Genomic DNA, 11,922 nt, shown 5'->3' on the forward strand with positions numbered 1-11,922 from the left:
GATCCACTGATGAAGGGTTTCTCCGTCCGAGGAGTCTGGCCGAAAAAAAAAAAAAAGTTAAGAAATAAGCAAATAGGTTCCGGCTCGGAAGAAATGGTTGAAACGGGTAAGTGTGGGCCGGCCCGCATACAGGGAGATTCTGTGGTGTGGGCGTGTATGCAATGTATGTCTCGGACCAAAGCTGCGGCAAGAGAGCGTTTTGGGGGCGGAGGGAGAGGGGCTAAAGCAGCACGGTAGAGCTGGCAATTGGACTGGTAGTTTGGGAGTCGAGGGAGATTCTGGGTATGGATGGATTGGGGCCTTAAGGCACAGCAGAAGCAAAGATGCTCCGTTTGGAATTCTGATTTGAGGGGAAGCGAGGATTCGGCGAGGGCGAGGGGGCGAGGAGGGAAGGGATCTGCAGATGCATTTTCATGATGTATTGAGAAACCTACGCCTTTTGACGCCTTGAGACTCTTTTCGACGCTTTTCGACGCCTTTCGTTGGATGTTTTCTTTTCCGAGATGCAACATTGCATTGTTACCAAGGGAACTGCAGCGTATTGACGTCTACGAGGAACCGCCAGGCGTAGGAGCATGCATTGCACTGCATTGCACCGCATGAGAAGCTGCAAATTGCAATATTGATTGTGATTGACGTTGATTTGATATTCTCTGGACAACGGTTAGAGATCCTTACTGGGTGGAATACGTACTTCGTCACCTGGAATACTTGATCAATAATTCAATGGACTCTCAGGCCTCAACAAAGATTATTATGATCGGATGAAGTTCAATGTTGAGGCTTCTCTCCCTCTGATCTTTCTAATAATTTGAACGCGGTAGTCGCGAGGCGGTCGGTGCGTGGATCCACATCAGAACCTAAAATAGCAATCCGCACCCAACTTCCCAAGCCAGGGGTTCGGAGCGTGGCGTGGCGGATGCTCAGTCTGATCTTGTCTTGTACCGAGAACGGCAACTCAACGTCATCAAATCAACCCCGTCCCGGTTCTTTGCTCACTCTGAAGTCTCTCAAGTATGACAGCATAACCAACGCGATTGACTGTAGCGATCACCAGTGCGGCTACCCCATCCATCCACCGCGGACTCCGAGGCTGATGAGGCTGATCCTAATCGTCATCAATTAATCCATTGCATCTGACATCCCCATCAATACTCTGATCCCATCTCAGCCAGGAGCAGCATCATCATCATCATCCATCCATCCATCCACCCCTCCCCGCCTTCAGCCTCTCACTCTCTCCCACAAATCCCATCTATCCGCATCATGTCCAGCCTCAACCCAGACTCGCCCCCTCTCCTGAACTACATCCTCGGCTTCCTCCTCGTCGGCCTAGCCTGGGGCCTAACCACTCCCTTCATCCGCCGCGCAGCCCGTACGCACACCCCGCCCCCTCACCCGATCCTCGAGTCTCCCGACCTGGGACCCGTGGCGAGGAAGGTGTACGGCGCGTGGTTCGCCGTCGTGGATCTGTTGAGGAATCCGCGGTATGTGGTGCCGCTGGCTTTGAATCTTACGGGCAGTTTGTGGTTTTTCTTGTTGATTGGGCAGGCTGGTGAGTTTTCCCCCTTCTCTTCTTCGTCGTTTGTATCCTTTCCCTTGAGAGAGGAGGACAGTGTGTGAGGGTTGGATGATGGATAAACTCGGCATGCTCTGCGTCTGTGTTATACTAATGAGGACCCGTTTAAAACAGAGCTGAGCCTTACTGTCCCGATCGTGAATACTTTGGCGTTCTTATTCACGGTGTTGGGCGACTGGTGGGTCGAAGGCAAAGCTATCAGTCGAGGTATGTTACCCCGATTCGATCTCGGCGTCATCCGGGTTTTCTATGCTAACGTCTCTAGATACTGGGATCGGGATGCTTCTTTCTTTGGCGGGAATTGCTCTGTGTGTCCAGAGTAAAACGCAATGAGGGTTTCTTGACTCGCTCGTAGAGAGAGCGAAGAGTGTATAGTAGGACATAGACTTACGGCTTTTTTTTTTTTTTTTTTATCTTGAATACCTCAAAGATCAAATTTTGATACTTGCACTTGCCACTCGAGATACGCATTACGTGGAGTAATGTTGATATCCGTCGAGAGCCTGGTCCATCCCGATTTACATCGCAGCAGCCCTATCATCCGTACAAGAAGCAGCGCCTCCTCCATATACCATGACACTCGAGCCGAGTGAACTAGCCTCAGGACCATCACCAAGCCATACCAAAAGAACGTTATCTTGAACTCAATTAAACATTGATTTCCAAAACCTAACTCTATTCTACCGTACATCTCTCAAAACGATCCAGTCGTCAAATAATTGCAAGTCTCTTCTTCTCGTCCCCCCATCCACCCTCGCAAGAGGGAAGGAGAAAAAAGACCTGCTTTTCCCCCAAGATATCAAAGCCTCCTTTCCAGAAGTGGCCCAATTCGTTTTTTTCTATGACATTTTGGTAATTTTCCTTTTTCCCAAACAAAAAAAAAAGTCCTCTCTTTTGATCACACGAAAATTTGCGCCCCATCCATCTATTTGTTTGAAAACCCCGGGATGCCGTATGCAAGTAAAAGGATAAAACAGACCTGTATATATCAAAAAGGGGGGTATGGAGATGGGAATGGTATCAAGAAAGAAAGAAAAAAAAGAAAAAAAAAAGCAAAAAAGAACCCGGCGAAAAAAGAAACTCCAAAAGAAAAAGGAAAGTCCCCGAGAGGAAACCGCAGGAGCCGGCTGCGGGTAGTGGTATCTGACAGGCATAAAGAAATATTCCCAACATGAGAGGAAGGCGAGGAAATTGCGTTGTGGTGCATGTCGTTGTCGTTTAGGCTTTAGCATTAGGCGGTGCGTCGTGTCGCCAACCAGCGGAGAACACTCCTCAGACTCGGATCCTCGGCCGTCCAGCGATCCATGGCAATGTCCGAGTCCTGCAAATCAGCGTAGACATTTTGGTCGGTAATCGTAGCGAGCTCCTAGAAAATAATGAAGAAAGAAATGTGTTAGTCTTTTTGCCAACAATAGGCATTGATGACGCGGCTTATCTGCTCGGCCCGGCTCCCTGGATTTAGGGTTGGGCCAAGATTCTTCACTCAGAGAACGATCAACAGATGGAAAGGTGGGACGCTACGCACAGCTCGTAGTTGCTGGTCACACGCCCTAAGCGCAGATCGATTCCCAGAATGCGGCCTGCTCCCGTTGAGGATTCTCGCGCGGCGATCTACCCAACGTTGCGCTGCCTCCTGCCTCAGGTAGATCTTTTGGCCTTCATGTCGTCTAGCGAACGCATCCAAAAGCACCCTGTATTTGATGGAAAAAAGTACAGCCGGTCAGCAAATACTGCAGTCGGATAGTTTGTTTGCATCGTAGTTCTCGTGGTGGCTTGCGGCTGGTTGTGCCAATTTCGCCTTTTTGGGAGTGGTGGGGTGGGGGGGGACCCAACCCCCCGGCCAAGGCGAGGGGCGAAGAAACGCCATGATGTCAGGGTGGTGAGGGGGGGAAGGGGGGACATCAATTGATGTCACTTACTGCTGCAGCTCGGCTTTCTCCTGTTCCTCTGGGCCTCCTCCCACATTAGGGACGCTCGTGTCAGCCGCGCAGTTGAGTATGTGTTGCCCATCAATAGCACATTGGCGTAGAGCAGCCCAGCCCTCCGTGTAGTAGTCCTCCATGTTGTCAGGATCAACTGGCGCGGAGGCAATGTAGTACTGCAACGTCCGGAAGTCGGCTAGCACGTCTGCTACACGGATCTGGCGGTATTCGTTGACTGGAGGTCCGGAACCCTTGTTAGCGGATGATTCCGACAAACTTTTTATTTTCTTGTTGGTAAAACACCCCAACAATGGAACCGAGGCAGCGGCGGGAGAGCTCGGAGAGAGTAACACTTACGTCCGTCCATTGTTATAGGATATTAATTGCGGGAGATCTCGAAAGCGGGAGGAGGCTCGGAATGGGTTGTCGGAGACGGAGGCGGCGCAACGTGGGTAAAATACAACACGATTCGTGTGACAGAAAAGAACAAGACAGCCGGATGGTAAACCACCAAAAGAAGGAATGGATAAGACCTAAGGAAAAACAAAGACGCAGATCGTCGTTGAAAGTTTGGATGTAATCCTTGTCAAGATGTTATACCTGTAATTGGCGTGTGAGTGTTGTGTATAAGTGGGCAATAAAAAAAAGAAATGAAGTTCTAAAGTGAAGAAATCTCAGAATAGTATTAATGATGGCGATCCGAAGAAAGGAGGAATGCTCGGCGACCTCTGGTGATAGAATCAGAAGACAGCACCAAGAAGCCATCTACTCGATGAGCCATTATATCTTTTTCCGACGGTCCACGATGGACGCGATCCCATCTCGAAGGCCTCCGGCCACCAAAAGCCATAGTACGAAAGTAGTGCGCCCACGAACCGGTACCTTCCCCAAAATCGTAGCTGCTTTAGGGCGTCATCAAGAAGCCCGAGAGGAGGAACCTCTCCCGCAGGTCCATCGCCACCATTGACCAGTCAGGATGCAGACATGGCTATCTTTAGAAGGGGGGAGGTGATCTAAGAGTAGAGACATGAATGCAGCATATGCAACCAGCAAGGGCCAAGTCCACGACTCCGTGGGCAGTGGGCAAGGAGAGGCTAGTGCAGTGGAGTGTGGCGTGAGGGATTAGGGACTCCACAACTGACAGTAGGTTCTCCGTCCAGTCGGAGAAAATAATGACCCAAGTTGGGGCCTCGTAGGGCATCCGGATCAGGCCTAGCTCGTCTAGTGATGTCTGACGTTCGCACCGAGGAGTTGAGGGCTTCAGTGGAGTGGATGCTAGGGCTTGATCCCTCCCCACTCCCCGAGAGGATGAAAAAGAAACGTTGAAAAAAAGAAATAATAAAAAAAAAATAACAATTAATTAATAAAAAAAAAAAAAAAGGAGAGGAGAGGAGGGACCAATACCCTTTGTGCAAGAGGTGGTCATTGGACAGTCCCCATCTCTTGACTCGGAGCTAACAAGATTCAAAGGACTTGTTCCCACTTCCTGCGGGCCCTTCGGAGGTGCATCTGGTTCGTTCTTGCTATGATGTAGTAGTGTATGAGATTGCTCTATGGATATTACTCCATCTGCCATCTGGGCGAACGAATCCCAATCGTGCTTATGCCCAATACTTGGGACGAACCTCTCAATATGCACCCAGCTGCAGGTCGCTGCAGGACTGCAGGAGTCCATAGAAAGAGGTCTGTGGTTCGAGAGGCTGTACAAGGCAGTAAAATGAAACTTTAGCGCCAAAGCAATGTTTCCAGCTTGGACGGATCAATGACACCGACTCTGGTGAACCCCATCGGAGCCGTGTTACGAAGTATAAGCGGGCCCGACGCCAGGGAATAGGTACGGCGGGTACAGGCGGTCCCACCGAATGTGCAAGTGAGAACTGAGATGATGGTGTGAAGGGCGGACGGTGTCGTGTAATGTAGTGTGGAGCGCGTAGTGTAGTGTAGGGTAGGGTAGAGTAGGGCAGGGTGGACGCCCTGGAGAGGGTCAAAGTGAAGAGCCACAACTCGGCGAGGTTCAGTGGCTGACCAGGCCATCGCATCAGAGCCACTCGGGAGACGGAGGACCGCTTTGAGGACAGGGTCTCGCTGGCGATGGGTGGTGATTGACGGGCCATGGAGGGAGCAACTCAGACTCAGACCAAATCGACCAAACCGACACCCGGGCGGGTCCATCCATTCCCAAGAGTGAAAATCAATCACCCAAATCAAGCCATCGAAGAAAATTTTTTTTTTTTTCTCTTCTCCTCTCGTCGTGTCCTCATTCTCCCTTGGCGTAATATTTTCTGAGGGTCTGCAGGTCTTCCTTGGTATTGCTTCTCGCTAGCACGATCTTTTTCTCAAGAAGGGAGTTTCAGCTCGCAGCCTGCAGAAAGATGGACCCAGAGCAGTCCTAATCGGGAAGTAGGCTGAAGCCTTGCATGTGGAGGTGCAGAGTGTGGCTCAGCCAATGATAGATCCGAGGTGACTTGCGACTTGTCACGGTCTGTCCCGATCTGAGAGGGCCGCAATTTTTCGTTGAGAAACGAGCTGAGCCTCGCTTTCTCATGCAGCTAAAACGCACTCTCTTTTTCTCTCCCTTTGTGCCACCGATGCATTGCTTTCGTCCGAAACCTGGCCAGCGGCCTCTCAGGGGACGATACCCCCCCTTCCGCCCCCTCCCCCCCCCGAAAAACGACATTCCCTAGAATCTATCCGGCAGGACCCTGAAAAGCAGGGACCGTCGTGCTTGATCTGCGGGTGCCATGTCGGTGGATATTGTCTCGGTGGGGTGCGATCCAGGAGAAGAGGGCCTTGCGGCGAGGGCATTGGTCGAGCTCGCTTGGAGATATTATTAATTGCGGAAGCTTCAATTGATATTGCCAATGGGGAACGACGGATGGATGCGGACAAGAAACCATGGCTTGGAACGGAGAGCCGGCCTGGCAGGTCCCCGTCATTCACTGTGTATTTGCCAGAGGTCGAGAGGTTGGAGCCGACGACCAACCTCGTCGTCAGCAAAATGATAATCTTCATCGATCTGGGTAACTCTGCCTCGGCAGATTGAGCTTCCTACGGTGAGTCTAGGCCATCATTTAGAAATAGAGGAAAAAAAGAAAGAAAAAAAAAAGATCTTTCCCGCCCCCTAATGACGCGCTGCCTATCGTCCCTCTTAGCAGATCTATCTTTGCATTCGCTCCGAGACAACCCGCGGGCTCTTCATCAAATTGGTCACTAGTCAACTCTAACCCTCTTCAGTAAACACATCCCGTGCCCTTTTGCTTTTTTTCTCGATCTCCTTCCTCTCGACCTAGCCTTGCCGCCAAGGACGATGGAGGCCGATGTCCAAGTGGGGGCCTAGATCAAACCTGCCTGAATATCCTCATCGGGTCGGGGTCATCCCCATAGCTCTCTGTGGAACTGTGATTCTCCTCGTCGGCTGCCGACCATTCAGGGGCTTGTCTCCGGAATCAGACCGAGATTCTTGAACCCTTGCAGCATGCATGCTGAGAGTCCTGGCCCTCGCGCGGGTATTCTGCCTCGCCATGCATCGAAGAACAGAGCTGGACTGAGTCGTAGACTCGTATGTCGTTATAGACTTTGTCCTGAGTGAATGACCCTTGTCCAGCGGAAAAAGGGTTGCATTCTCACATTTAGATCGATCATCGAACGTTACGTTGCGTCCTGTGGCTTGCTGAAGGTACAAGATACCTCGCCGAGTCACTAGACTAGACAGTAAAAACTCACTCATATGTTCTTGGCTAAGTCAACCCCCTTAGTTGTAGTTGTTGTAAGTAGTATTATACAGTACCGCCGCTGGGGTATCGGCGTCGTTGATTGATTTGCCCGTAGGACTGGTACTCCGCAACATTTGCCCCCCTTGCTGACCCAAGACGTGCGGACTTCTCCTGCCTTGTGCCTACTTCTCATGAACCAATTGCCAATCGACACTGTATTTCAGAAGCATGTCGACATCTTCGTCACATCATTAATCCTTCTCGGCAATCGCTTGTAATCTCTCGTCGATCTCCTCCTCCGTCAACGTCCTGAACCCGGGCTCGGTTCCCTCCTTGCCATCAGCCCGCGGCCCTCCTACAATACCAATCTCGATCTCCGTCTTCTTGAAGTCCATGCTGAGGACGGTGCTCAGTGTCGTGATGGCCAACTCAACCACATCCTCCCACGAACCTGGCGCGCTGTCCTTGTTCCGGAGCTTCTTCTCCAGATGATTGAGAGCCTCTTGTTGTTTGGGGCCCGCGGCGACACCCTTATATCCGATATAGTATCCAGCCGGGTCGCACTTGAAAAGCTGGGGTCCGTACTCCGAGTCGAGAGCAATCAGCGTGGTCGCAACACCATACGGCCTCATCATGGCCTATCACAAATAGTAAGCATCGGTATGCAACATATGCACCTCTAGATATGGCGCTCCTTACCCTCTGCGTATAGACTTGGCTGATGTTTGCGAGCCTCTTGGCAAGGGCATCCGCGGGCATCTCGTAGCCATACTTATACTTGAACTCGGCAGCCTCAGACTGCGCACGCTGAGCTAGGGGCCTGGCATCGGCGATTGATCCAGTCATGACGCAGCCGACGGATGGCGAGATTTGGAAGATGTGCGAGACGGACGAGGGGTCGATGAGCTTATCCTATATCGGGTGTCAATGACGTCGTAGAATACGGCCTGTAGTTCGGAACTTAACGTACGGGGACCTTCTTCTGGGACAAGACGACGGCGCAGTCCTTGCCTTTTAGTCCCACCGACATGATATTGGCCGCAGTAATGGCTTTGAAGGCATATTCTAAAGGCGAGGGATCAGTCCTGAGCTAGGTTTTATATCGGGCGGCTCGTGGCTTTGATTCGTACCGACTTGGTACAGGCGACCCTGCTCCGAGAAAATCGTAATATGTCTATCCGATGCGGTGTCTGTTCAAATCCTTCCCATTAGTCTCATTGATGACGGCGATGGAAGCCTGACTGTAGCGACAAGAGCCACATGATGGAAAACGTACTCGACATCTTGACTGGTGTTTAGAATAACTTCGAGCTTCAAATTTCTGTATACGAGGGCGAAGTGTTCCAAAAGCCTCTTGCGTATGTTTCTTAGAGACTGGAATTGATTATGGTCGGCGATGTGGTTGAGGGGATGGGGTGGGTTTGGAGGTAATCTTTACATGGAACGCGTTGCCAGGAGCTGCCTTGAGAGCTGTGAGCTTTAGCCAGGCTGAGAGCTGTTGCCAGCAGTACATGCTCCCGCCTCAGGCATCAATTTGAAGGTGGCTGGTTCTAGACTGCTTATCTAATACAGTAGTACCTCTCCAATCGTACCCTTATCGCGCCCCTGTCCAGGACCCTAGCTTTAAATGGCCGATAAAAGCAGAAGGAAAAAAAAATCAGACTCGACAGAACTGAAAGCTGCAGGCTAGACACAAACATCCTACCAAAACAACGAATAAAACCCTCAATTATGCCAGCATTTCGTCAAACCCGATAGGGCATTCGGAAGTGCAGACTCTGATCCCACCAAAAGGGCACGTGGAAGAATTTGCAGTGGACCGACACATCGTCCTACACCAGAGCGACCCAATCACCTCTGTATGAGGATGGCGTCTTCTACCCAAAGCATGGGACGAGTCCCAGCCTGGAAACGGTTGGGCCTTAAGCTCAAGGCACCTGCGTCCCAATCAGAGCCCTCGGTTACTCCAAGCACAATTTCAACTTCCGGCACCCATTTCCGATCCTCAGACGAGGTCGATTCCTCGAAGAGGAAACGTCAACCATACAATGACACTCCCGCAACGAGGCCGTCCCTGAAAAAGCCAAGAACAGACGATAGGCAGTTCAACAGTTCTCCATTGGCTAGACAAAAGTCAGTTACGTTTGCCAGTGAGGCTTCGTCTGACAAGCAACAAGCTCCTGTGGCAAAGAGGACTGACAAGGCTCCCGCAAAGAAGAAGAAGAAGCCTGCCAAGAAACCCAAGGCCCCCAAGCTCCAACCTCCGGCACCTCCTCCAGACCTTACAGGTGCTCTGGACTATCTTCGACACTGGAAGACTTCACGAGATACGTGGAAATTCAACAAGAACCACCAGACCCAGTTGATCAACCACGTCTTCGACTCAACCCTTGTCCCTGCGGCTGACATTGGCATATTCTATGAATATATCCGCGACTTAAAGGGCTACATCCGAACCCGGTTGGTGGAGACGGCAAAGGATATCCAAGCCTCTGATATAGAGAAAGGCAAAGACAATTTTCCCTCGGGAACTTCCGATGTCGAGTTGAAAGAAGAACAATATCAGCAAATCATGTCTGGTCTGCTCCATCACGGCTCGCCGACTTCAAAGAGGAAACGCTTTGATGAGATGGAGTTTACCCAGGAGAATACCGATGCCGTCATAGCACGAAGGGTGGCTAAGCGTATGCGCGCCGAGATGGTTGTGGATGAGCTCGGCAGCAGCGACAGTGATGAGAGCACTATCACAACTACTACTACATCGACAACGGAGAAGGAACCGGTCCCCAAAGACTTGATGGACCAGTCCGATGATTCTGAAAAGAGGGTGAAATTGAACGACGGCACCACTCGCCCGGCTAAGCGCATTCGTGCTTCCAAACGCCGTGGTGCAGATCTCGACGATGATAGCAGCTCATCCGATTCTTCCTCGGAAGATGAGAGCGACGAAGAATCTGATGAGGACTCCAGCTCAGAGTCCAGCTCTAGTTCGGGGAAGAGTTCGGGGGATGATGACTCGGATGACTCTGATGATAACATGGAGCTGGACGCTGAGGAGGACACGTCGAGTAGTTCCTCATCTTCGTCCTCCGACGAATCCGACTCCGACGATGAGAAAGGCGGCCGCTAGAGGACTGCTTCACGGGTTCAACGGCCGGAAGTAAGAAGATGAATGATCGATTTTTTTTTATTTATTCCCATAACAGCTCTTATCTGGTGGATCGCTGGACACGCTAGCATACGGCCGATAGCGGTCATCAGGCGGCGTACAGCTTTGTGAACCCAGTGGCAGGAGGTTGGAGCCAGTTCCGCTCGTCATATTTTCTCCCTTCCCCTTCTATTACATGGAACGTGTAGATGATCCTCCCCTTTTGACTTGTGTTCCTCTCACTCTTGTGCAAGAGATTTCCATGAATGAGGACCAAAGTTCCAGCCTTCACCTCACCTGGCACGTACTCCCCTCCAGCATCCGCCCTCTCCCCATACTCGTCACCTGGTGGGAACTTGGGCCCATCATTTTCCACCATTTCAGTTCCTGTATTCCCTGGCTTCCTTACTAAACGCTGCGAGACTGGTGCCCATTGATGCGACCCAGGGAGGAAGCTCAGACACCCATTTTCAAGGGTTGCGTCCTCGAGAGCATACCAAAAGCCCACTGCGGAAGGGGGATCCGTATAAAGAAATGTCGAGTCCTGGTGGGGCGGAACGGCACCCCCAATCTCAGGCTGCTTGCAAATAACCATGCTTTGCAAACACTGCGGATCTTTGAAGCCCAATCCCTTCGCAATCTCGGCTGGCCGTGCTGGTTCGGTACTGGTAGCGCCGATGAGTTGAGCGAACGGCGGGGAAAGCGCGTGGAGATAGTGCCCAATTTTGTTAACCGCACGAGTTTTGGGCTTGGTCAACTGGCCTTCGGCATCGAAGGCGTCCTCCTCGAAAAAGAAGCGGATCTTGTCGCCCGAAGTAAGAAAATAGTCGTCGCCGACGTGCTCGGACTTTTCTCCGGTCGAGAAGCGCGTCATTGGGTGGTCGTCGAGGGTGAAGTTTTCGAGGAGAGACTGGGTTTCTTCGAGCAAACAAGCTACTGTCAAGGGATGCAGTGCATCGGGGATAATCAAATATCCGTCTTTGTGGAAAGCCGCGATTTGATCCGGCGTGAGGCCGCCGGACGCCGAGACGGAAGCCATGGCGATTGCCCTTGTGAAGCACTTGGGAAACTTAGGGCTGAAAAGTGGCCAGGAGAAAAAGTCAGGAAATGGCAATCGATAATCTAACGAGGAGAAATTGATGAAAAAGAGCGGCACGGACGTCACCTATGCCGCTTGCCTCGAGGTGAGCTGATCCCGCTATGCAACACAGAACGTGGAAAGGGTGTGGCCCGCTCGCTTTCTAGCGGGAAACACGGCGTCGAATGGGAAATATTGCCAAAAGCTTCCAAGTGGGTGCCTCCTCCTCTGTTTCTGCCTTGAACACCAATTCTCGAACGAGGAAACTGGTACGTACCTTTGACCGACTCGAACGCGGGGCACTCGAAGGGGGTCCTTATCTTATCGAGCATTGAGAAGGTGGGGTAGCAATAACGGGAAATTTTTTGACGCGAAAGATTTTTTTTTTCTATTATTTTTTTTTGTTGTTGTCCTCCCACTATAAATTTCAGGGTCGGGCATCAACACAACCCACAATCTTTTCTGTGGTAAAGGCTTCTCTC

The 11,922-nt window shown here is 51.3% G+C and overlaps 3 protein-coding genes and 2 pseudogenes across 3 annotated transcripts; 2 read left to right on the forward strand and 3 right to left on the reverse strand.

Moving 5' to 3' along the window:
• Window positions 1-1,266: 1,266 nt before the first annotated feature.
• Window positions 1,267-1,912, forward strand: SAPIO_CDS10854 (uncharacterized protein; the record flags this gene model as incomplete). The annotated part of the gene is made up of 3 exons (XM_016784393.1): window positions 1,267-1,555; window positions 1,694-1,786; window positions 1,845-1,912. 3 exons carry the CDS (start codon window positions 1,267-1,269, stop codon window positions 1,910-1,912), a joined length of 450 nt encoding a protein of 149 aa, XP_016638613.1.
• An 898-nt stretch (window positions 1,913-2,810) lies between these two features.
• Window positions 2,811-3,868, reverse strand: SAPIO_CDS10855 (uncharacterized protein; the record flags this gene model as incomplete). The annotated part of the gene is made up of 4 exons (XM_016784394.1): window positions 2,811-2,945; window positions 3,105-3,270; window positions 3,499-3,736; window positions 3,859-3,868. The coding sequence occupies 4 exons, from the start codon at window positions 3,866-3,868 to the stop codon at window positions 2,811-2,813; spliced, it is 549 nt and encodes a 182-aa protein (XP_016638614.1).
• Window positions 3,869-7,465: 3,597 nt separating this feature from the next.
• SAPIO_CDS10856 (uncharacterized protein) lies at window positions 7,466-8,497 on the reverse strand (the record flags this gene model as incomplete). The annotated part of the gene is made up of 5 exons (XM_016784395.1): window positions 7,466-7,852; window positions 7,914-8,126; window positions 8,185-8,279; window positions 8,345-8,404; window positions 8,491-8,497. 5 exons carry the CDS (start codon window positions 8,495-8,497, stop codon window positions 7,466-7,468), a joined length of 762 nt encoding a protein of 253 aa, XP_016638615.1.
• Window positions 8,498-9,102: 605 nt separating this feature from the next.
• SAPIO_CDS10857 lies at window positions 9,103-10,344 on the forward strand (annotated as a pseudogene; the record flags this gene model as incomplete).
• Window positions 10,345-10,471: 127 nt separating this feature from the next.
• SAPIO_CDS10858 lies at window positions 10,472-11,401 on the reverse strand (annotated as a pseudogene; the record flags this gene model as incomplete).
• Window positions 11,402-11,922: the final 521 nt, after the last annotated feature.

The sequence above is a fragment of the Scedosporium apiospermum genome (genome assembly GCF_000732125.1).
Source record: "Scedosporium apiospermum strain IHEM 14462 chromosome Unknown SEQ_SAPIO_0176, whole genome shotgun sequence".
Taxonomy (NCBI): Eukaryota; Fungi; Ascomycota; class Sordariomycetes; order Microascales; family Microascaceae; genus Scedosporium; species Scedosporium apiospermum.